At 47.9% G+C, this 25863-nt stretch overlaps 1 protein-coding gene across 1 annotated transcript in view; it reads right to left on the bottom strand.

Moving 5' to 3' along the window:
- Positions 1 to 4400: 4400 nt before the first annotated feature.
- LOC138283371 (uncharacterized) overlaps positions 4401 to 25863 on the bottom strand; it is a 113459-nt gene continuing 91996 nt past the window's right edge. Inside the window, exon 2 of the mRNA XM_069221356.1 lies at positions 4401 to 5463. Within this exon, the coding sequence (XP_069077457.1) occupies positions 4760 to 5463 (704 nt within the window). The 3' untranslated portion in view covers positions 4401 to 4759. The remainder of the gene's footprint in view (positions 5464 to 25863) is intronic.

Genomic DNA, 25863 nt, shown 5'->3' on the forward strand with positions numbered 1-25863 from the left:
GAAAAGTGTTGTCCTGTGTTTTATTGCTTTTGTGTCCTGTGTACCTTGTCTATTGTGCTTTTGAGATCATAGTCTTGTTGTCTAATATTGTCTTAGTCAGTTTTGTATACTTTTGTCAAATCCAGTGTTTCTTTTTTTTGTCTGTGGGAGTCTGTTCTGGGTAGTTTAAATTTGGGGTTAGTTGGGCTATTTTTCTTAAGTTTTCTTTTTCCTTCACTACTCTACCTTTCCCCCTTTTACTTTTTGTTCTAATTTTTTCACCTTGCTAATAGTTAAGATGTCAGGTAGGCCACGGCTTTCCAGGATGGGTGAGGAGGAATTGGGGGGATTCATTTGGCTTGTTTGCCATTTCCTCCCACTCATGCTGGAGGCTGGGGGCCGTGTGATACAGGGGTATCACACGGAGGCAAGCAAAGTCCGGTGGGGGAAGGTGCGCCATCACTTGGTCCGGGTCTACGGTAGCATGAGGAATGACCATCAACTCAAGCACTGCTGGGCTGATCTGATATCCAGGGAGCAGGATCTGCTGGACCACCTGGGAATCAGGATTGGTGGCCATGTTGGTGAGTACAAATCATTTACATGTGAATAATTGATAGCTGTGTGGGGACATGTGATGATTGTGCTAGATTAGTAGCTGACTGTGTGTAATGCTAGGGAAACCTAATGTGTATTTGTTGCACAATGTGTAGGAAGACCAATGCTAGCAGTCAGATGGCTCATGTTTTCAACACATACCGGATGCCTGTAGCTGTATGTAATGTAGTGTTGCCTTTGTGTCAGACAAGCGACACGTTAATGCCTCTATTTGAACTCTACAGGTCATAATTGCCAGTGAAAAAAGGGATGTTGAAACATCATACCTACATATGTAGACGCCATAGCTAGACAGAAATTTCTAAAACCATGATGATGCTATAAATGAGTGGTGCCTTCACGTCACATGGAGTTAGCTATGTTGTCCACACATATGTCACTTGTGTGTCTGGTTGGTGTGTGTTGAAAATGACCACCTAGCCTGTTTGAGTTTGAGGGGTCATGCAGTCCTCAAGTAAAAAGCTTTTCGATGTCTCTCTGGGATGCACATGAAGAGATAAATGCAACCCGATATTGTTGGGGCATACTAATGGAGGTGTATCTTTGACACCACATGACTGTCCTGGCCACTGCATGTGTGTAGTAGGGTGTGTAACTGTAGCAGGAGACTCATCTAATGTAAATGGTGATTAAGAATTTTCTTCCATGCAGTATGAGCATGTGTGAAAGTGTATCATTACGCATGTCATATTCACACAGTGTCATTGTAACTGCAATTGTTTGTCAGTGCATGGAGTCTGAGTATATTCTTCCTTCCATGCTTTACAGGTGGACATGCACCGTACACCGTGGGAGAGGTGGCTCATTTTGAGGACCCCGACACCTACAGTGAGTGTGGCCTGAGTGCTATTTTTATTGTTTGCTAGTGAATCATGATGGACTACTGTGTGTTCAACAGAATTCAAGGTTTGATGCGCTGCCCGTTCATTGGTATTGTTGCATTAGTGGGATTTCAATTATCACTTCAGTTTCTGTAGACCAATGCTTAGCCATCTCTCAGATTTAGGGGCTGTAGGTCATTCCAGTCGGCCCGCTATGGGGAGTGGGATGAGTCATGTGGAATACACTGGTTAATCTAAGAGTTGCTCTGGGACTTGGCTTGGACTGAGTCTGCATATCAGACTGACATTCTCCCAGATAGCTTCTGCAAAAGGCTTGTATTAAATATGCAGCTTCCGAGTTGAGGATGGACTGAGTACACTGTAGGTTGGATCTTCCGGGGCCATGTACTTCCACAAGTTGAACTAGAAGTGTGTGGGACTAGAGTGCAATGGCCTAGGTGTTCATTCGACTCATGATCATGGGTGTTCTTGCTCCTCTGTGTGTGTGGTAAAATATGCCTCACTGGTAGTATGTGATGTTGGCCTGAGTCAGTGAATTTAGACATGTGTGGACCTTGGATAGGACAATGTTTGGCTGACTCCAAAGTGTTGCTAGCCCTTCATTGGTGTTGTGTGTGGAGGCAAATACTTGTTGAGCTTTCTATACACTCCTGGGTGTGCATTGAATCTGGGATTGTTGGTTGTTCTTCCCACCCCACCCTCAAAGACTGCCATGTGATTGGGAATAGGGTACCTAGGACTGTAGCAACCAGTATGTTACACATACTTGTGACCTTTTGCAACTTAGTTTAGAACCTAGTGTACACATTCGGTTAGGGCATATGGGTTCAATATTTGCAAACAACAATTTACAAATGGCATTGAGTGAGGGTTGTGATAGTTATCACATAGAGTAACATATGTAGTGAAGTCAGTATGTGGAAGAGGTTCAGCCATAATGTCAGCTGCATTAGCCATTATTTGGATGAGAAGTTTAGGCTGATGTCACCCATCATGTAGAGACATGGATATGCTAGGTGTGAGATGGCCTTTTGTATGCAGGCTTCACATGTACTTCCTCTGAGACTTTCAATGAACTATGTTGCGACAATTGCTGTAACAAATACAGTACAAGTAATGTGCAAATGACCCATTGTGCAATTCCACCCAATGCATTTCCTATGGTAAATAGTTGCCATTTCTCTTCACAGCTGCAAACATGAGTGCCGCAGAGAGACACCAGTTTGAAAGGCGTGCCATGCGATAACGGCACATCCTGCAGGTGCAGTCGGGGTACAGGAGGATGGCCCGCAAATACCAAGCAGATCGGGCCTCCGGGCATGGTGGGCCTCACCACAGGGTGGCCCTACATTGCCCACAACAGCCACCACCACCACATCCACCAGGTCTCCCCAAGTGGCCCCAGCAACGGCGGGGACAGTTGACCCTGCCTCGTCAGCAAGACCTGGACCCAGCCATTTTAAACACCCAGGACAGTCCAGTAGGCATACAACTACTGCCACACCGTCCACCTCGGCCAGCACACAGACTGCAGCAGCCCCTCCTGTAGACCCAGCCGCATTCCTGGCATTAAGCCGTAAAGTGGACAAAGTTTTTTCTAAGGTGGACAAGCTAAGCCAGGATGTGGCATATATTAAGAAAAGGGTTCGGTCCATCAGGCGGACCCTACGGAGGGCCAACCTCTAGGACTTTTGCCATGTTTAACTTTTACCCCTCCCCTCTCTCCTCTTTCCTATTTTGTACTGATAGTTGGGTTTTGGGGATTAGTGTTAGGTTAGTGTAGGTTGTTAGCTTAGTTAGTGTTAGGGAGGAGGGTGGGGGGTCCTTATTCTTTCTATTTTTCTTTTTTGGGTGGGTGGGTGGGGGTCAATGTTTGTTTAAAAAAAAAATATATATATATATATATATATATATATATATATATATATAAAAAATCACCCAAAAAATATATGATTGTTTAGGATAGTATAGTATGTGTGTAGGTTAGTATGTGTTGTCCTGCATGTGTCCTGTCTCATAATGGTGGGTGGGGGGTTGATGTTTAGCTCGTTTCGTTATATGTGTAGAGTAAGTTTAGCTTAGGTTAGTTAGGGACAGTTGTGGGTTAGTAGTAGTCAGGTTAGATTAGTGTAGGTGTGACTTTTCCCTTAGTTGCCTCTTGTGTTAATAAATAGGAATAAACATATAGTTAACCCTTTGCATGATGCGTTAAGTGCTACTTTATCATGGCCTTGACATCAGTGTAGGTGAATGTTTTTCTATGACATTAGTGTCCTATGCTACCCACCACAGAAAATGGAGGTTTAACATGCCAGCTACCCGTGTGCTAACTTGGTAAGTATCCACCATTTGGGAGACCCACCATTGGTAGTTTACATCGATCACCAAGGATTTGTGTTGATGAGTAGGTATTCTACATCACAAAGTGTGCTTCCAGACTTGTTATTGTGGGTAATTTAATAGGTCGGACTGCAGTGTGATGTTCAGGGAGATCTTTGTAGATGAGGTGTTGTTAACACTCTTGTCTTGTTGCCTTCATTGCTGACCTAGAACATGTGTTTAATTATTCAGCATGACTTTCCTTCATGGAAGTATACTCAGAAAGGGTGATTGATGCAGTGTTTTCTTTTTTTCTTTGATTAGATTTTGCTGCATAATTGCATGTTTTAGTATTGCATGGTGCCTACATTTATCAGCCACCATTAGTTGACTTGAAGTGCTATAGATGGAGCATTATTCTGTCCAACACAGCATGATTGTGTGTGGTTTGTCCCTTCATCAGTTAATCTCCTCAGGATGGTAAGGCTATGATGCAATCCTGGCCACTGCACAGATGTATCAGACTACATGATGTCAGGACAGTTGTATTGACAAGCTACATGGTTGCCACACAGGCACTTTTGAGTTATCTACTGCACAGTTGACGTGTCAAATAACACAGAGACATATTAGGTGTGCAAGTGCTATTTATTGATAGGTGCTGTGGTGCAAAATGTCCATTGTCCATGTTTGCTGAGTCCGTTCTGGTGCATTCTTACATGGTGATCCTACAGAAGGGGTGTGGATGATGCTCCTGACATGCTGGGGTGATGTCACAGACAGTGCAGAGGGACAGGATTTGGCAAATAGTAGGAGAGAGACATTCACTGGCAATGGTGACAAGTCATACAGTGGTTAGCAGAACAGTCATTGAGTGTAGTTGTAGTGAGGCTGGCATTTGACAAAACGTAGGACCTTGGTCAAAGTAGGCCATGGTGCAGGGACTAGTGCTTCCGGGTACTCTTCCGTGAGAATGTGATCTGTTCCATGTCTTCTTCTTCTTATGTGTGTGTTGCCTGGTTTGTCCTTGTTGTTGTTGGTTGTGAAGGGGCAACACACACCTCAGTGTTAGAAGACGTGGAGTCAGACATCCCGGGGGCTGCTCCCTGTGAAGTTCTTAAGAGCAGTACTGCTGCAAGGAGGGCCTGCTGGTTTTTGAGAATAGCAGCCACATCACGATGGTAGGCAGCCAGGTTGGCCCTGAGGGGTTCAATGTTGCATTCGTGCACACGTTGACTGGATTGCAGTTGTAGGTGTTGTGTCAACTGGATGACAGCTGTGCTGATTTCCTTCTGTGTTTTAGCAAGTTCCTGCAAGAGAGATGTTAGGGCTTGCATTGCAGCTGCCTGATCTGCAAATGATGTCATGCACGAACGCACCCCCTCAAGGCTGGCTGCCATGTTTTGCATCCCCACCCGCACCTCCTTGGCCAGCTCCCGCTGTACACCAACTACAGTTCTTTCAAAGCTGGTGCCAGTGTCGTCAGAGTCCTCAGCTGTGTTGGAGCTAGCAGGTCTTACAATTGGGGTGGTGGGTGGGTCTTCTGTGATGGCTGCTTGTTCTCTGCTCCTCCTTGTGACTGAAGGTGGGGTCTGGAGGGTTTCAAGGACCTTTTGGATGGTCTCCTGGGAAATGTTTATGGGCTCGTCATCCATGTCATCAGGGAAATCAGGGACAGGCATATCAGCAGGAGATCCATGTTCCTCTGCAATGAAACAGGGTACAATTAGTGTGTCTGTGTTGTGACAATTTTGCCGTAACATGCAAGCCTTTTGCTGAGTTTTCTTTGTGCTCTGGTTTGGTATTGGTATCTGCTGTCCTTCATATGAGCATTGTTATAGGCCTATGCCCCACCTGTGTGTCACATGTATGATATATAGTTATCAGACTTGTCTGCCTAATCGCCTCTAGGTGTTGCTTTGTACCAATTAGGGAATTGCCATCTTTTTGTCCTACTCGTCCCTCCGTGTATATCTATTCTTATGGAGAGACATTTTGTTGCGTGGGCTCTCATTATCCTAAATGAGACTACTGGATTTCTAGGCAGCAGGATCGATAACGGTGTGGGGGCCTGAGTCTGACCCACTTGTGAAGAACTCTGTCACCCTAAATCTTTTTTATGGCTCTGGCTAACTAGCAGTGCCTCATGTCTCCCACAGGGAAGAAATGATTAGGCAGCCGAGTGCATGACATTTTTGGAACTTCTCAGGGAAGTGGTGGTCACTCAGATCCAAACCAACTCTCTCATTTCCAGTATGATCTCATATACAAATGACAAAGACAGTATGAGTTGTATATGATGATTTCATTAAACAACTGTATTTTAGATAATAAGGCATGAGCCGCAATAACCAGAACAATACAACATAGTAGAATTGAAATAGTCACCAGGAGAGTAAAACTTAAGAACAAAGCTATCATAGTGCCTAACAGTTTCTACTCTCCCTCTGCTTGTTCTATTTAGAGCACAGCATGTTCAGCTTCTAGCTTGCCTTTCCGAATCACTGGGGAGACATCAGCCCTCATACCTGAGCAAAGGCCTGTGATCTGGTTCAGCATCTGCAACAAGGCAGGCAGCGTCTAGTTGTGGTTCTCTGTTCGGAAACTCCCACTTGTGTGTATTGGGACAAGGAAGTGATTTTATAACTAACATGTCATCGTGATCACAAAATGTCCCTACGCAGGAATGCGACATCTAAACTCCTACCACGTCTATCAGCAGTGTACCAGACTGTATCCTTGACTGAAGTACAGAGTGAATATGTTATGGAGAACTCCAGTGCTGAAGTAGGCAAAACAGTGTGAAATGAATATAAAACAAGACCGTAGAACTGGCTATTTGAAAAATAACAGTACGAAGCCTAATAAAAAGCATTTAGTGCAAAGTGCACAGAGGCTCTAAGCTGTCAGCAAAAGAATAAAATACATTCAGGGCAAAGTGCACAAAGGCCTAAAGCCTGAAGCTAATGCGCAAAGGATACGTAAAACTTGCCACACTACACTTTCACTGGCTGTGGGTGTTGTGATTGCCCTGGCAGCACACTTGCCTCTCAGGACCTGCCCCAAAATCTTTTTATTCACATTGACCTAAATGTAATTGTTATGTGACATATCCTATGCATGGCAATGTTAGGATGTGATATGGATGTAAACATTGTTGATGTTTCCAGCTGATGTTGGGTAATGTGTGTTTAATTGGATTGCCCTGTTTATCGTATCAATGTCCTATTTGGTTCTCAGACTGTGCAGGTGTGTTTCAGTGACCAGTTGCATGTGTCCCCTCCTCAATGTTGTTGTCTGAGCAGTATGACATTAGTGATGTTGCCTTGTTAGCCAGGCACGTGAGGCACCCTGACGTATGCAGCATGTGTGTGTCCTTAGTGCTGTGTGGCTCCTATTGCTGTTTACTTTGGCTGATGTATGTGTCAACTATGGGCATTGGCATTTGAGTGTACTGGTGCCTTTGTCTTATTTCTAGAAATAGTTGCAGAAGTCATCCTCACCCCCTAATTTAGGTAGGTATGTTCCATGGGGAGGTTCCTGCCATTTGCTACTATAGCTGTACAGAGATCAGAGGTGTTAGTGTCAACTGTTGTTGCAGTTACATTGCAGTTGTTGTTTTGGCTACTGGATTACTGATAGGGACCTAGTTGATGTAGGATACATTTTGACTGTTGAGTGCCTGGATGTACGTTTGACGTAGTGGCCTTCCCACCTGTCGCTGCTTTCCCTTAGCTCCATTGTTGTCATGACAGGATGGCCCCATGGGACTGGTGTTGGTGCTGTGTTTTGACGTGCCCCAGCTTCTGTCTGTGCTGGGCATTCCCTCCTGCCGTGCCCCTTTACCCATGCCACTTCATATATATGCTGACTTACATGCATTGTGTAGTTGGTATTCCCCACCCCGGTTGCAGTTATCATTATTGCATTATAATTCCCCATGTGACTTACCCTGCATGTGCGTTGTGTCCTGGTAGTCTGCGCTGTCCTGTCCTTGAATCCCTGTGACGATCTCCTCAGGGATGACGGCTGCGACCATCTCCTCCATGTGGTCCAGGGCCTCCTGTTGTGCTGGACTCCCCCCTCCAGTCTGCAGTGCTGCCTTCCTGTTCCTGGCCATTTTTTCCTTTGTCGTATGTTTGCAGTCATGCCAGCGTTTCTTACACTCGGTGACTGTTCTGCGTTCTTCAGCCACACTGCTGATCTTGTCTACAATTTGTTGCCATATGGCCTCTCTCCTGCTGATTGGCAACTTAGAGGTGATGAACAGTTGGTGCTGGTGTTCCGTCACCTCTTTAACCAGGATTTCCTGCTCCTCTGCACTGAAGCGACACTTTCTTTTTTTTCTAAAAATGTCCTGGTTCCTGTATGGATTATCCTGGCTGGTTCCTGGTCTGCTGTCATCTTCCTGGGGTCTGTTGTGGCATCTGGGATCCATTTTGGCTCTCCTCTGCTGAAAGGGCAGTGTTCGCGGGTGAATTTGACGCTATTGCGTCAAAATTTACGGCGCTTCCCGGGTTGCGCTGTCGTAAATCGACCCACAGTCATTTGCGTCGCGTTAACGTTGGTTTCCTTTACGACTTGACGCCGCCGTGTGCGTCACGAAATAATGACTCCCACCTGTTGGTTGCGCCGCCGTGCGTCAAAGTATAAATTTGACGTCCTCATGGCGCATCGAAATGGCGTTAGCCGGCGGTAAAAAAAATTACGCAAAACTGCGACGGCGCAGCTTTGCGTCAAAAAGTATAAATATGGCCCTCAGAATCTTGCATCAGTTGTTAGTGGGGGCTCCTGCTTTCTTCTCTAGGTGCCTGCACTGCTGAATTCTTGAAACTTGAGATGAGCCCTAATGCCTGCTAGTGCTGTTTGCAATGTCCAATTTTCCTGTGGCTGCTCTGTGCAATATTGTACTTTATGTGTTTTCCTTGCTTCACATTCTCACCTTTCTGTCTACCAGTCCCTTCTAGCTTGAGAGCCTGACTTCTGTGTTTTCCCCTACTGGGCTTCTGACCACTGATTGTCGGAGTTGGCAGTGGTTCCTTTTGTTTCCTTGTTCTGAGTTAGTGACCTTGTTCTGAATTTCTGTGTTTGTTTCCATGTACCAGCAAGGCATCACTTATTCCAGTGCCTGTTTGGTACCTCCTTAAGTTCCTTGTTCTGAATCATAGTTCCAGTTTCCCTGTACCAAGAGAGCATTATTTGTTCCAGTGCGTATTGGGTACATTCTTGAATTCTTTGTTCTGAATCCTAGTTCCAGATTCAATGTACCAACAGGGCATTACTTGTCCAACGGCCTTTTGGGTACAGCCTGCTCTTGATCCCTGTATTCCTGTCTTTGATTTCTGAAGTCCTGTTCATAAATTCCTTGTCTTGGCTTTCTCCTGCCTCTTTGCACTCTTGTCTGTCCTGTATTCTGGGTATTCTTTCCATTCTGATTTTCTGTTTCATTCTAAATTCAGGCGACTGTCTGTTGCATTTCATTTACATTTACTGTGTGACTTCTGACTTGGCTTCCATCCCAATCAGGTAGGGGAAAGGCTTCTGTTGTTGAGCCTAGGTTCTTTGGCGTCTTACCTGTGTCGGAGTTGTTGTCCTTTTGGGTCTATCTTGCACAGAGTGCAACAGTTGCTATAACAGCAGGCCCAGCTATGACTTCCCTGTATGAATGTCAAAGCAATCTGCTGATGTCAGACCAGAGTGTGTTCTGTATGCTACTAAAAGACTTCTTGTATGTATGTATATATACATACACATATGTATATGTGTATATATATATATATATATATATATATATATATATATATATCAGTACATCTCTTACTTGTTCTTAATTTGTTCTTGCCTGCCTCCTATCCTTTGTAGTTCTATCTCCACAGTTATACTTTGAGTTGCCTGATATTTACCTTGCCATGACTTGCTAAGTGTTACCTCTAAAATCACTTGGCTCTGCCTTCGCTCCCTGACACTTTAGTTTGTTCTTCCCCTGGAGCATGAACTTTTTACCATCTCTCAGACTGGCTGGCCTATATCCTTCCACTGCTTACTTTTATGGAACATTGTTTTCTTTTTGTATAAGTACTCCATGAGAGTGCATGTGTTTTTCAGCCCCTTCCTTCATGTGCTTCTCCCCCCATGTTTCATGTAGCTCTATATCACCTGTACTTCTCTCCCACCTCATGTTTCTTATTGCGCTCTTGTGCTTTAAATCTGCCCCCTGTGTTTCTTCCTTCCTTGTGTGCTGCTTTTCCCCTCCTCTCACGTACCTTAACTTTTAATTAGCACACTTCAACCCGCCCCTTGCGATCCAGTCCTCTGTCGCTCATTCAATCCATTGAAATGTGCGTTTTAAATATTTTTTTTGCCACTCTAGACTGCTGAATCATTGCATATTTTTTAACTTTTGATGTCTATATATATATATATATATATATATATATATATATATATATATATATATATAGATATGTGAATGTGTGTGTGTGTGTAGGTGTTTGTATATGTATACACATATATGATTCATTCACTAAAAAAACAAAGGTTACTGGGACGTTATGGTTGGGTTCAGATTATACATGCATAAAACCATATAAATTCAGCTGTTATAGTTATTTCAAGCAACTATAATTCTTGCCCTAAGGTAACAATAACTTGGGCCCTCCCCATGCACAGTTTTCTCATCAACAATTTTACTTCAAATGTTACAGTGATATTATCAATGATGTCATAGAAGTTGTCATGAGTGATGTAATATCTGGGGTGATTAGCAGTGCATGACGAGGATACGAATTATAGTTACCCTAGTGCAAGTGTTATAGTTACTTGAAATAACTATAACAGCTGAATGTATATGGTTTTGTGCATGTAAAATCTGAACCTAACTATAATGTCCCTGTAACCTTTGTTTTCTTAGTGAATTTCTAAGGTTTATTTTAATTCTATTTCCTAACTACGACATCTCTGTAACCTTTGTTTTTCAGTGAATTTGTTACTTTTATTTTTTTAATGGTAAGTAAAATGCCCATGGCGACTCATGTTGGGGGGGGGTTGGAGTTAGACATAGGGCCTGGCCTGGCATTGTGCTGCCCCACCCAAGCTTGCTGCTCCTCCCCCCACCATCCATTGTCCAATTCCATGCCCCTGCTCACTCAATACACCCTGTATGGCCGTTGTTCTGCTACTGCCCTTCTCGACTACCATGAACAGTTAGCTTGCTGCCCCATCCATCTACTCCCTAACCTTTTTTGTCCAAGTCCATGCACTAGCCCCCTCCTTTCTGCCCTGCGTGGTCCAATGTGCTATCACTGCCCTCCATTTAGCTTGATGTACCTGCCTACTGCTCCTGCCCTCCGTTTCCCAATTCTATGCCTCATTATTTCCCTCCTGCTTAGCCTCTGTGCTTAGCTTGTTGCCCCTACCTTCCTTTCCCCTGCCATCTAATGTGTGTATGCTTGCCCCTTTTCCCTTCTTTTTGCCCACCATGTTTCAGGGACCTTCCACTGCCCCTTCTACACACCCTGAGTGTTCTGTTGAGCTCCCACCTGCCTAGCCTAGTCAGATGACTGCCCCTTGTCCCTACCACCTCCATCCTGCCTGTCCAAGTTCCATTCTCTCCCTCCTGTCCTCCATGGTCCATTTTGATGTCCTCCCGGGTCTGTTGTGAAGGCCCATCACCTGCCCTCTCTTGATGTTTTTCCATCCCCTCCCATCCTTTCTGACCTCCATGGTCCTGTGTGCATGTCCCTGCCCTCTCACTCTTGCCCACCATAGCCACTTTGCTGCCACTAACCTTCCCACTTGCCATGCATGGTCTTCTGTGCTGCTACAGCCCATCCCACCTGCTTTGTGTGGTCAGATTGCTGCCTCTGATCCTCTCCTACCTTCCTTCCATTGTTTGTATGTATGCCATTATAGTCTCACTGTTGCCCTCCTTGGAGTGTTGTGCTTCCATTACCCATCCCGCCTGCCCTCTATGGTCAGCCTGCTGTTCCAACTCTCCCCTTGCCCTCAGTTTTCCATATGCAGGCCCCTATCCCCTCTCTCCTGCCTTGACTGATCTATTGTCATTCCCCTTCCCCCTCTCTTCTGCACTTCATAGTCCGTTATGCTGCAGCTGTCCCTCCTGTCTGTTCGGTATGGTCATCTTGCTGCCCTTGCCTCTTTCTCCTCTGCTTTCTTTTGTCAATGTGCATAGCCCCGTCCCCTATCTATTGCTTTCCATGGTCCGTTGTGCTGCACTGCCATCCCGCTTGCCCTGTGTGGTGTAATGTGCTACTGCAACCAGTGGCGCCTGCTCAGTAAGGTCAGTTTGGAGGCCCTGCCCATCTCCCTCATGCCCTCTGTTATCCATGTCCATGTCCCTACCCCATTCCTCCTGCTCTCCGTGATCCAATGTGCCATACTTGCCAACATTTTGAACTTGGTAAGAGGGAGATTTGGAAAAAAAACCTGGGGAATTGATTTTTCACAGTGACTTACATTGAAGAAGAGGCCTTTTGGCATGTATGGTTTTATTGCCTCTACCTCTTTCTTCTGCCTTCAATGGGCTGTTATATTGCTATGGGATGGTTTGTTGTCCCTTCCCCCCTTTGCCCTACCCTGCCCTCCATGGTCCATTGTGCTACCACTGCCGCTCCCGCGTGCCCAGCATGGTCACTGTGTTGCCTCTACATCCTCCTCCCTGCCCTCAATTATCCATGTCCGTGCATCTGACATCTGCCCCCTACAGTATTCTACTGAACAACTAGATTGCTAGCATTCTATATTTATTACAAAAGTGTGGCAAAACTGTAATATCTAAAACATTTCCTCTAGAAATCATAAAAATGAGAGGGTCTTATTCCCATAGAAATTATGGTTAGTGCACTAAATAACTAAAATAAGGACATATTTTCTGTGTTCTCAAAAAAAAAAAAAAGCACATTTAAACTATTTGCTATCCTGATGCTTTTTTATCCATTTGATCACTTGACTATCTGTTATACTTAGGGGAGAGAATGTGGCGTTATGGCCAGAGCTGTAGACTTTGCAACTGGCGGAACCAGCTTCGAGTTTCAGCGTCAGCTCATCATCCTATGATTCTGGGCAAATCACTAAATCTCCCCACACCTAAAGCCCAAAAGGAATGTGTCCTTGTGTAATGTAACTGATGCTCATGTAAAACACTCCAATACCTTTGGGTCAAGGCTGTGCTACATAAAACTGCAAAAAAATACAAAAATAAAGGGACATTGTTAGACCTGATAGCCTTACGGTGGTCATCCCTCAACTTTTTACCTGCCTCCCTCCATTTTTCTGACCCTCTTTTTGCTTGGTTTAGTACTCTGCGCACTTTACCACTGCTAACCAGTGCTAAAGTGCATGTGCTCTCTCCCCTAAACATGGTAATATTGGATTCCTAACCCATTGGCATATTTCATCTACCTATACGTCTCTAGTAAAGTGCACTACATGTGCCCAGGTCCTGTAAATTAAATGCTACCAGGGGGCCGAACTGCACTGATTGTGCCACCCACCTAAGTAGCCCCTTAACAATGTCTAAGGCTGACATTGCAAGCCCCGTGTGTGCAGTTTCACTGCCACTTCGACTTGGCATTTAAAACTACTTTCAAAGCCTTAAACTCCCCTTTTTCTACAGATAAGTCACCCTTAAGGTAGGCCCTAGGTAACCCATAGGGCAGGGTGCTATGTAAGTAAAAGGCAGGTCATGTACCTATGTGTTTTACATGGCCTTGTGGTGAAAAACTCACAACTTTGTTTTCCACTACGATCAGGTGTGCTCTTCTCATAGATTTGCACTAGAACTACCCTTACATACTTTTAAGTGGTAGATTCTGATCTGGAATGAGTAGCCAAGTCATGTCTAGTAGTTGGATTTAATATTACTCTTTTAGAAAGTGGGCATTTCTCTGCATTTACTTCCATCTGCGCCTTACAGCCCTGTCTCCATTCCAAGTTTTGTCTGTGCTGGTTGACAGCTTGCCTTGTGCATTCCACCTAGACAGCCATAAAAACAAGACACTATGGGGGTCATTACAACATTGGCGGTAAATGCCACTTACCGCCGTGCAGAAGACCGCCAACACACCGCAGCAGCCGTGGAATTCCCCCACAGCTATTACGACCCACAGCTCGGAATCCGCCAAAATCCAGACACCCACACAAGTCCCCCACACCAAAGGTCAGTGATAAACTGGCGATAACAAAACCGACACCGTCACGCCAACAGGAATACGCCCACACTATCACGACCTACGAATCCACGCTGCGGTCTTTCAACCGTGGTATTCCATTGGCGGTACACACTGCAGCGCTCAAAATACACACACACTTACAAAACACTACCACATTGGACAATTCCAAAAACACATACAACACCACACACACAATCCAATATAAAACACACACCCACATCACCCACAAACCCTTACGACCAGAAATTGTGACGAAGGCCGGAGAGACAGCACAGCAAAGACAACCCCACCATACAGAGGCACACAACACCATCATGCACAAAACACCACACACCCCTAAACATCACCCCACACATCACAACACACACCACCTCACACATCACCCACACCACCCCATGGTACCGCAAAGACACCCCAGGTTTTTTGAGGAGGAGCTCAGGGTCATGGTGGAGGAAATCATCCGGGTAGAGCCACAGCTATTCGGATCACAGGTGCAGCACACCACAATAGCTAGGAAGATGGAGCTATGGCGCAGAATCGTGGACAGGGTCAACGCAGTGGGGCAGCACCCAAGAACTAGGGATGACATCAGGAAGAGGTGGAACGACCTACGGGGGAAGGTACTTTCCATGGTCGCAAGATACCACATTGCGGTTCAGAGGACTGGCGGTGGACCCCCACCTCCTCCCCACAACTAACAACATGGGAGGAGCAGGTCTTGGCTATACTGCATCCTGAGGGCCGCACAGGAGTAGCTGGAGGAATGGACTCTGGTAAGTCTAATCTTTAACTACTTCATCCCCCACCCTACCTGCATGCTATCATATACCCTCACCCTCGCCCTCACCCCCATCACTCCAACTCCTCACATATGTCCCACTATCACAAACCACCCATCCAACACCAAGCCCTGCATGCAACACCAAAGAATGGACACCCATCAACAATGCATGGCCAATGCACATACCCACACACACCCCTAAACAATTAGCACACAAGGTCCTACACAAGAATGCAAGCATTGGGGTATAGGGTCACCCACCCATTGCACACCATGGCACACACAGATGCAATAATTATGCCTTTACACCCCTGCAGGACCCCTACCCAAAGTCACCGGACAGGAGGTTCCAGACATGTCCACTCCATCCACAGAAGAGGCCCACACTGATGACAGCAGCTCTGTCCAACTGGATCTAGATGACCAGCCCGGCCCATCTGGGACCTCAGGACAGTCGGTTCCCCTCACACTGGCACAAGCCACAACAGAGCCCCCCCCCCCTGGAAACACCAGCACAGCACCCACCCAGCAGGCCCATACCTCTATCCCCAGGACACGTCAGCAGCAGTGTGTCCACCACTACAGGAAACCCAGGCTAACCCACCACCCCAACAACAGCAGGGACCTTGGGGCAGTGGGCACATGGTTCAGGGGACAGAGGCCCAGGAACACAGGGGAACTGGGAGGGCTGCTGTGCGACAGGGGGAGGACAGGCCCAGGGAACCCACTCTCCACGAGGCCCTCTCCAACATCATGGGAGCCTACCACCATTCCCAGGAGAAGATGGCAACGGTACTGGCCAAGTTTCAGGAGAACCAGAGGCTGCAGGAGGAACAGTATTTGGGGTTCAGGGAGGAACTCAAATCCATCAATAGTACCCTGGGCACCATTGTAGGGGTGCTGAAGGAACTCGTCAACACCAGGAGGGACACTGTGGCACAACAAGGGGCCCCTGACACTAGCCTGGAGAATGAACTGCCCACCACCTCCATCTGCGTTAGTGGACAGGAGGCACCGCCACAGGACCACGACACTAGCACCCCACCCCCTGCAGATGGAGACCACCCCGCAAGCGGTCCCTGAGATCCAGGACAAAGAAAGAGAACAATGCCAAGACCCCCACCAAGAAATGAGACCACCCTGTCCATCCATCAACTGCCCCAGCTCCACTTCCTATGCCCCTTTGGACAATGCACCTGTGAGACTAATAGACTGGAATCTGCCATGGACATTCCTCCACTATCACCCCTGACCATTTTACAACCCCCTCCACTATTTAGCACTTATATAAACTCCCTTAAATCACAAAACTATCTGGAGTCAGTCTGTGCTTTCGGAAATGTGTATGTGCAATAACAGAGGCACAATGCAATATCCATTGTATTGTCAACATACCTATATCACACAGCTCTAGTCCAAGAGGAAACAAAGCAGATGTCACACAGAGGGACCCACATCTGTGAAATTGAAAGGGAAAGTGACAACTCAGGGTCCATACACTGGGTGAAAGTGACAGAGAGATGAGAGGTAGAAAAAGTGTATCAGATGTAGCAGGCGGTGATATCTTCTTACCTGTGTCTCACTGGAAGTATTGATGAATCACCGTGTTTCTGTTGTCGATATCCTCTTCTTCTGCTTCCTCCTCTTCACTGTCCACAGGCTCCACAGCTGCCACAAGACCCCCATCTGGACCATCCTCCTGCAGAAAAGGCACTTGTCGTTGCAAAGCCAAGTTGTGAAGCATACAGCAGGCCACGATGATCTGGCACACCTTCTTTGGTGAGTAGAATAGGGAACCACCTGTCATATGGCGACACCTGAACCTGGCCATCAGGAGGCTGAAGGTCCTCTCTATAACCCTCCTAGTTCGCCATGGGCCTCATTGTAGCGTTCCTCTGCCCTTGTCCTGGGATTTCTCACTGGGGTCAGTAGCCATGACAGGTTGGGGTAGCCAGAGTCACCTGCAAATGTCGAGGGACAACTGTTAGACACACACTAACCCTTGGGGACAACCCCAGACCCAGACACCTAGTCACACTGTATAGGGTCCATGTCCTCACCTAATAGCCACACACGGTGCCTCTGGAGTTGCCCCATCACATAAGGGATGCTGCTATTCCTCAGAATGTAACACACCATCTGCACATTCATACAATGGTAACTCTTCCGGTTTCTGTACACCTGTTCACTCCTGTGGGGGGGGGGGGGGGCAAGGCCACATGTGTCCCATCAATAGCACCTATGATGTTGGGGATATGTCCCAGGGCATAGAAGTCACCTTTCACTGCAGGCAAATCCTCCACCTGAGGGAAAACAATGTAGTTGCGCATGTGTTTCAGCAGGGCAGACAACACTCTGGACAACACGTTGGAGAACATACGCTGGGACATCCCTGATGCTATGGCCACTGTCGTCTGAAAAGGCCCACTTACCAGGAAATGGAGTACTGACAGCACCTGCACTAGAGGGGGGATACCTGTGGGATGGCGGATAGCTGACATCAGATCCAGCTCCAACTTGGCACACAGCTCCTGGATTGTGGCACGGTCCAGTCTGCAGGTGACAATTACATGTCTCTCTTCCATTGTCGACAGGTCCACCAGCGGTCTGTACACCGGAGGATGCTGCCATCTCCTCACCTGCCCCAGAAGACGTGCTCTATGGAAGAGAACAGCGAGCAGAGGGCCAGCCAACACTGAGGTACGAAAACACAACTTTATTGCACACATTTTTCAATCCGCCATGTCCCTGACTTAATGTGTATGCAAGGCCTAGATATGTGTGACGCATTTAAAAATAATGCCATGTGGCCCCCTGAAATGGCGGCTGCCTGACCTGTAATGTGGGACAAGAAGATATGAGGTAACTGTGCTGGCACTGTACACTGTCGCGGTAGGCGGTCGAAGACCGCGGCGCAATCCTGCATTGGTTAACATTGGACCCGATGGGTCCCAGGAGCCAATGAAGATTTACGCCGGTGGTGACAGTATGCACCGCCGCGGATGTGACCGCCATTTTCTATCTGTTCACTCACTTGATACCTGATCTTCGACAGGAGAGGACCTACACTGCAAGTGCTGCTGTGACCTCAGTCTGGAAGAGACAATGGCTCATGTGTCTGGGGAAAGGGCCCCTGACTTAACCACGGAGGAGTTGAACAAACTAGTGGATGGGGTCCTCCCCCAGTACATGCTACTCTACGGTCCTCCAGACAAACAGGTAAGTACACTGTGAGCATACTGTATGGGCAATGCCTGTGTGAAGTGGTGTGGATTGAAGATAGGGGGGGAGAATGAGGCGTGCATGAAACAACGGTGAGTGCATGTGCTTCATGGCAAGGGTAGGAACGCGGGCCAATGACTGTGACGGTCCGGAAGGTTATATCTTCTCCTTTTCCCCTGGATTATTCCTGTAGGTCAGCGCCCACCAGAAGAAGGATATTTGGCATGCCATCGCCAAGGACGTCCAGACCCTGGGGGTCCACCACAGACGGAGCACCCACCGCTGGAAAAGATGGGAGGACATTCACCGCTGTAGCAAGAAGACGGCTGAGGCCCAGCTGGGGATGGCCTCCCAACGCGGGAGGGGTGCCCATCACACCATGACCCCCCTGATGTTCCGGATCCTGGCGGTGGCGTATTCGGAGTTGGATGGGCGCTTGAGAGCATCACAGCAGCCACAAGGGGATGAGTACACTCTCATTCAGCTGAATCAGCGCGCATTACGAGGTGTCTGGGTGGGGAAGGTGGGCTGTGGGTTCCCCTAGACCAGGGCGAGTTTAGTAGGCAAGGTCCCTTCGTAAGGGAGGCCATGTGGCACCCCACCCCACTAGTGTACAGAGCCAACTACACCTAATCAGGCTTGTGTGACTTCCATGTGTGCAGCAATCGGGCATAGGCCTTGTACCCCTTGTCCCTGTGATTAATTAGGGAACTCTAAGTACATGGCGTAGTGCAGAGGTCTTCTGTGTCTGTAGTGTCTGCCAACGGTAGTGGTATTGCATGAACTGAACATGTCTTTCTTCTGTCTCCCCCCCCTTTTTTTGGTCTCCCTGCTCTTGTGTGCAATAGTATCATCAGGCGGAGGAGCAGTGGCACCGGAGCAGGAGGGAGCTGCATCCCACATGACCCTTGAGGGTGAGACAACGGAGTCTGAAGCCACCAGTGGGACGGAGGGTGAGGGGAGCTCCACGGCGGGGACAGGAGCTGAGACCAGCTACACGGACTCCTCCTCTGATGGGAGCTCCCTTGCGGTGGCGGGCCCCTCTGTGCCCCCGCATCTACAGGTACAGCCGCCACCCCCTACCAGCACTGCCCTCCCAGCAGCCCCTCAGCGTGTGCCCCGTGGCCGCTCACCCAGGAGGGTGGGCATCTCCTTTGCCCCAGGCACCTCACTGCTGGCCAGTCTACCATTCTGAATACCAACCAGGGTGTAGAGAGGCAGTTGCAACAGACCAATGCATACCTGGAGGGCATTCATTCTGGTCAGGCAGCCCAACAGCGAGCTTTTCAGACTCTGGCCTCAGCACTGATGGCAGCCATTGTCCCGGTGTACAGCCTCCCCCTCCAACTTCCTCCACCCAGACCCAAACCCCTCTACCTCAGCCGATCCCAAGCACACCATCAGACCAGCATGCAAACACCTCAAAACACAAGGGAAGCTCTGGCAAACATAAGCACCACACATCCCACAGGCACTCACACAAGCATCATACCCATGCAGACATACCAACAGCCACTGCCTCCACTGTGTCCCCCTCCTCCTCGTCTCCCTCCTCCCTCCCTGTCACGTCTCCACTCACACCTGCATGCACTACATCTTCAGCCACTACGTCCATCACCAGCACACCCCTCACCACACACCGCTTACATACACTCACCACCCCCACTACCATTCACACATCCCCTGTGTCCTCTCCCAGTGTGTTTGTGAGCCTACCTCCCAAGGTACACAAGCGCAGTCACACACCCACCCAACATCCATCCACCTCATGACAGCCTCCAGCCCATGCATCTTCACCCAAAGTGAGCAAACGTGCACCTCCTACAACCACTATCTCTTCCTCCACTCTCAAACCCCCTCCATCTACCCGCCCCAGTGTGTCAAAAAAAATGTTCTGTCCAACCTTGACCTTTTCCCCTCACCTCCCCCACCCCTTCAGTCCCCTAGGGCCCGCCTTTCCAGGTCCCAACCCAGCAACTCAGCCACCACATCAGCGGGAACAGTGGTGCCAGCAGTAACCAGCTTCTGGAGTGCGCCAAGCAGCAGGGCAGTCAGTGTGCCACCACGGACAGTCCCCCACCTCAGAAGAATAAGCAGTTGGCGACTGCCTCGTAGGGAGAAGGGCAAAACACCTGGCACCAAGGGCTCTCCCAGGACTACAGTTGGGAGTGGGAAGACAGCTGCGTCACCATCCAAGGTGGGGAAGGGGCACAGAAAGAAAGGGAAGTTGCCGCCAACCTGCATGGCGGACAAGACCACCACCAGCACCACTGCCCAGGACACCGCTGCCAACAGAACCGCTGCCAAGGACACCGCCGCCACCAGCACCACTGCCCAGGACACCGCCGCCACCAGCACCGCTGTCAAGGACACCGCCGCCAGCAGCACGCTCACTGAGCCACCCACCAGCACCGCAGACCAATGATCGCCGAAAGCACCGCCGCTACTGAGGCCGTCACGAGCTGGATGAAGCAATCTGGGCACAAAGCCCCCTCCAGAACCAGTGGAGAAAGGCATCCACTACATCTGTCCTTGGCAGGATGAAGCACTCTGGGCACAAAGCCCCCTCCAGAACCAGTGGAGACTGTTATCCACTACTTCTGTCCGTGGCAGGATGAAGCACTCTGGGCACAAAGCCCCCTCCAGAACCAGTGGAGAAAGGCATCCACTACCTTAGTCCTTGGCAGGATGAAGCACTCGGGGCACAAAGCCTCCTCCAGAACCAGTGGAGAAAGGCATCCACTTACTTAGTCCTTGGCAGGATGAAACACTCTGGGCACAAAGCCCCCTCCAGAACCAGTGGAGAAAGGCATCCACTACCTCTGTCCTTGGCAGGATGAAGCACTCTGGGCACAAAGCCCCCTCCAGAACCAGTGGAGACTGTTATCCACTACTTCTGTCCGTGGCAGGATGAAGCACTCTGGGCAAAAAGCCCCCTCCAGAACCAGTGGAGAAAGGCATTAACTACCTTAGTCCTTGGCAGGATGAAGCACTCTGGGCACAAAGCCTCCTCCAGAACCAGTGGAGAAAGGCATCCACTTAGTCCTTGGCAGGATGAAGCACTCTGGGCACAAAGCCCCCTCCAGAACCAGTGGAGAAAGGCATCCACTTACTCAGTCCTTGGCAGGATGAAGCACTCTGAGCACAAAGCCCCCTCCAGAACCAGTGGAGAAAGGCATCCACTACCTCTGTCCTTGGCAGGATGAAGCACTCTGGGCACAAAGCCCCCTCCAGAACCAGTGGAGGAAGGCATCCACTACCTCTGTCCTTGGCAGGATGAAGCACTCTGGGCACAAAGCCCCCTCCAGAACCAGTGGAGACTGTTATCCACTTGTGAGTCTGTGGCTTGGCACTCCCCAGGATAAAGCAGTTGGCAAACCACCCACTGGAGAGGCTTGAGAGACTGTGGCTTTGCACTCCCCTGGATAAATCAGTGGGCAAACCACCCACTGGAGAGACTTGTGAAACTGTGGCTTTGCACTACACAGCATAAAGCAGTGGGCAAACGACCCACTGGAGAGACTTGAGACACTGTGGCGTTGCACTCCCCAGGATAAAGCAGTGGGCAACCCACCCACTGGAGAGACTTGAGACACTGTGGCGTTGCACTCCCCAGGATACAGCAGTGGGCATGGAGCCCCCTCGTGGATCTAGCATTGTGCACTCATCAGGCTGAGGTGCCCCCCTTCCCTTCCCCCTGAGGTGCCTGTTGTATTTCTAGCTGATGCCCCTGCAGTGTTCTCTCTGTTTTGATCGGGTATCTTGTGTGGGCTTCGCCCATGCATTTTGGGCCCAGTGGTCCATGGACTATCAATGGTGCAGTACCTGGACTTGTATTCTTGGTGTATATATTTGTTAATAGTGTATTATTATATATATTTTTGAGTACTGGATTTTAATTGATTACAATCGTTACAATAATTTCCTTTTGTCTTTGCATTCTTCCGGGGGGGAGGGGTGAGGGGTGTAACTGTAATGTACCAACATGTATTAGTGTGTGTGTTGTAGTTGGTGAGGGTGGGGGTGTTGCGTGTGTGTGTCACTCTCTTTTCCCTCCCCTGTGTCGTAGGTGCAGTACTCACCATGGTCTTTGCCACTGGCGTTCGTGCTCCTGGTAGAGGAGCAGGAATACAAAGGCAGGTAGAATATGGAGTTCTGGCTCCATGGCGGCCTGGTTCCCCGTGGGGTGTGTTGAGGTGAGCGTTTTCCCTTCCAAGTCCTGTTTCCGACGTGTTTTTGTTCGTGTTGAATCCGCCCCGGAAAAGGTGGCGGATTGGCCTGTTGTAATACTGTGGGTGGTATATTGTCTTCCGCCTGTCTGTTGGCAGTTACCGCTACGGTGTTTGTTTGTACCGCTGTGGCAGTCGGAGTATTTAAGTGGCTGTCTATGTTGGCGGTTTCCGCCATGGTCGTGATTCAATTTCTTTTCCGCCGGCCTTTTGGCGGTCTTACCGCCACTTTAACACCGACCGCCAGGGTTGTAATGAGGGCCTATGTCACATCTGCATTCATCTGCATACTGAATGGGTCTCCCTGGGCAGGAAGCGTGGAGGGGCTCTCTCTTACATTTCAAAGGCCAGTGGTCTGCCCTCACACAAAGGACTGATAACCCTCACAGGGATCCTGGCAGACAGGACTGAGCTGAATGGGGAACTTATGCACTTCAAAACCACTTCTTGAAGTTTCCCCTACTCCAAAGGCATTTTGGGGTACTTAAACTGGGTCTCTGACCCCACAAAATAAGGTACTTCTGGATCTACATCTGCACTTTGTCAAAGGAACTGCCTGGCTGCCCAATGGACCCATCTGGACTTCTTTGCTGAGAAGGACTGCTGCCCTGCTTGTTGGCCGGCCGCCCTGCTGGCCTCTGAACTTGCTAGAAGGACTCTGTCTTCCCCAAATGTGCTCTCCAAGGGCTTGGATTGATCTTGCCTCCTGTTCTGAAGTCTCAGGGCCAACAAAGACTTCACCAGCTAGCTTTTAGGTAATTTTCCAACTTCAGCAATGACAAGAACGACTTCAGTGATGCCAGCACCAATGCTGCAGCTGCTCCCGCCCCATGGACCTCGCTTCACGCAAGGACTGCGGCCTGCAATTGAAGTCCGATGTTGCTGCAACGTCTCTGACGTCACGCACTGTGATCCCACCACTGTGAAGTCGACTCATCACATCTTGACCAACTGGATCCATCGATGCTGCAGGATCACAAGGAATCGATTGCTCACCACAAACGCCGCACCAGGTCCCTCTGCAACTGACGGAACTGACGCCTCACATCCCCTGCTACACAGTCCGAAACGTATGCCTCACCTACCCAGACGCTGTAAGGGACCGATGCCCCACTGGCTCCAGCGAAGCTTCATCTCCATGACTCCATGTAACGTCCTTGTTTCTTTGTTTCCAAAGGTACTGTGTCTGGGGGTCTGTGCGACTCCATGACTGGTGCCTGTGGCGTCAGATTATTGGGAACGACTCCGTCAATGGCACCATGATAGCCCCAGTTGGAGCTATTGAGTTTCTAAGCGCTTTAGTGGGACTTAATCCTTAAAAATCTTTAACTTTGCTTGTGTAGATTGGATTTTCATTATTTTACCCTTATTTTATTCAGATAAATATTATCAATTTCTCCAAAACTATGTGGTGTATTTTTGTGGTGTTTTCACTGTGTTACTGTATGATTTATTGCACAAATACTTTACACATTGCCTCCTAAGTTAAGCCTGACTGCTCAGTGCCAAGCTAACAGAGGGTGACCACAGGATAATTTGGATTGTGTTGTGACTTACCCTGACTAGGAATGTGGCCTCTACTTGAACTAGGGTGTATACCTCTGCCAACTAGAGATCCAGTTTCTAACAAGCATATTTTTTAGTGAAGGGCAGCGCCGCAAGCCTTCTTGCTCTGCTGCCCTGCCCAGGTCAAAAGAAAAGGGCAGGAATTTGCCTCACCTATAAGATATGGTGCATTCTGTCCTTTTCCCCTGCGCTGGTGCACAATGGGCTACTATGCAACAATGCAGGCATCCTTGCACCATGGTGCAAGGGTGCCTGCATTGCAGGTATGATTTTTTGTACGTAGAAAGGGATACCTTCTTGCAGAAAAATGCAGCACACATAGAAAAAGGAAAAAAGAAGGAAAATAAAGGTCTTTCTCCTCGTTGCGCCTCGCTTATGCCTCCCCTGAGGAGGCATATACTTTTGACACATTCCCAGGTTTACAAAATCTCCTAAATCTTGGGAATGTGTCAAAAGCCATGGGTGTTACATTGGAACATCCTCTCTAACGCTCAAGGCATGCCTCCCTGTTGCTGGGTGAGTCAACGCAGCAACTTGTGCTGCGTTGCCACAGTCCTTATTTAAAAGACCATGAAAAGCCACACAGGGTGGCTTTATGTGGCCTTGTAAATTAGCCCTGCAGTGTGCTCTGCCAGATTGTCACTAAAAGTGATGTTCCAGCAGTGCGGAGGCTTGTAAATATACCCATAAGTGTTTTGCACACTTCTGTCATTGGGCCATACTTGAGCTACATTTGGGTGATATCTGTGCTACATTTGGGCTCTTTTCTCTGGCGGTCATCTTGAGAGACTTATTTGTTATGAAGCTCTCTTATCTCCTCGTTTACAGCAGTATCCTCAGTAGACAATGCTTTCAGTTTTCCACTTCAATTCCATCAAGATGGCTGCCACATATGCCACACTTTTGGCATAATTTTAGAATATTATCACTCTAGTTGCTCATTAGAACACTGAGTGAACTGTTGATCACCAGGGAGTTAACTGGTAGTCAGCTGCTGGTGTTGAAAGTGCACGTTTCAGTCTACATGTCAGAATGTTTTAAAGAAAATGAAGTGGAAGATATTTGAGAACTCACTTAAAACGTTTCTAACTTTTTCTTTCTACAGCACTAACCAGAATTACTATGACAAAATGACCCCCCTCATTTTGTTCCTTTGTAAATTATTTTTTTTACGTTTTACCAGTTTGATTCAATCAAGTTGGCTTCAGGGTTGCCACACTTTTGCCAAAAGTAAGACTGTTAGCGCTCTAGTTGTTCTTTAGAACATGCGGGAAGGTTGCAGTAGAACACAAGGGAATCAACTGAGAGGCTGCTTCTGTCGGAAGTACATGTTTTACTGAAAATATCCTACTTCATTCTCATAAGGCTGAGAAAGATAGTGTCATTTAAAGAAAATATGCTATCATTTTAGTTTCTGGAGCACCTTCCATAACCTCTATGGGAAAATCATGAAAAAACAGTTTTCTCTCAAACATAATTCATGAAATCCCAGCAGAAGGCTTTTTCACGGGGTAAAATCACCTCAGCAACAAATGATTTATATTGAAACGAAAATCTATCATCCTTTATATGTTCTCCTTATTGTGACACTCAACACCTGCCATTCACTACAATGCATTTCAATAGGGTGCTATCATGTATATTGATCCCAAGTTGGCTACCATCACTTTCTGGTTGAAGTTCTGACAACCAATCAGATCTCACCATGAGATATCCACTTAGGCTTCGCCAGGTATACAAATTAATTTTCCCTTTGATATCTCAAAAACTACTGAACAGGTTTACACCAAATAACAAAAATGTGCTTTCTGGACCAAGAGCTACCTTCCTGTCAAATTTGAAGTGCTACAATTCAGCGGTTCAGGCTGCAGCCAAACCTGAAATCTCAATGGGAATTAACATGGGACACGCTTTTTTTACCCAGCCCCCCTTTTTCTTAGCCCCCGCTTGACGGATCACTCTGAAACTGCCCATGCACAACAAGACCCAAGAAGGTAATTTGTTTTGAAAATTTAATGAAGATTCGTCAAACTGAGCTAAAGATATAGCCAAGTCAAAAAAAGCTTTTCCTATGGAAACTAGGTCCAAACTATAACTATAGCCAGCAGGAAACATAT

This window comes from Pleurodeles waltl, chromosome 3_1 (genome assembly GCF_031143425.1).
Source record: "Pleurodeles waltl isolate 20211129_DDA chromosome 3_1, aPleWal1.hap1.20221129, whole genome shotgun sequence".
Taxonomy (NCBI): domain Eukaryota; kingdom Metazoa; phylum Chordata; class Amphibia; order Caudata; family Salamandridae; genus Pleurodeles; species Pleurodeles waltl.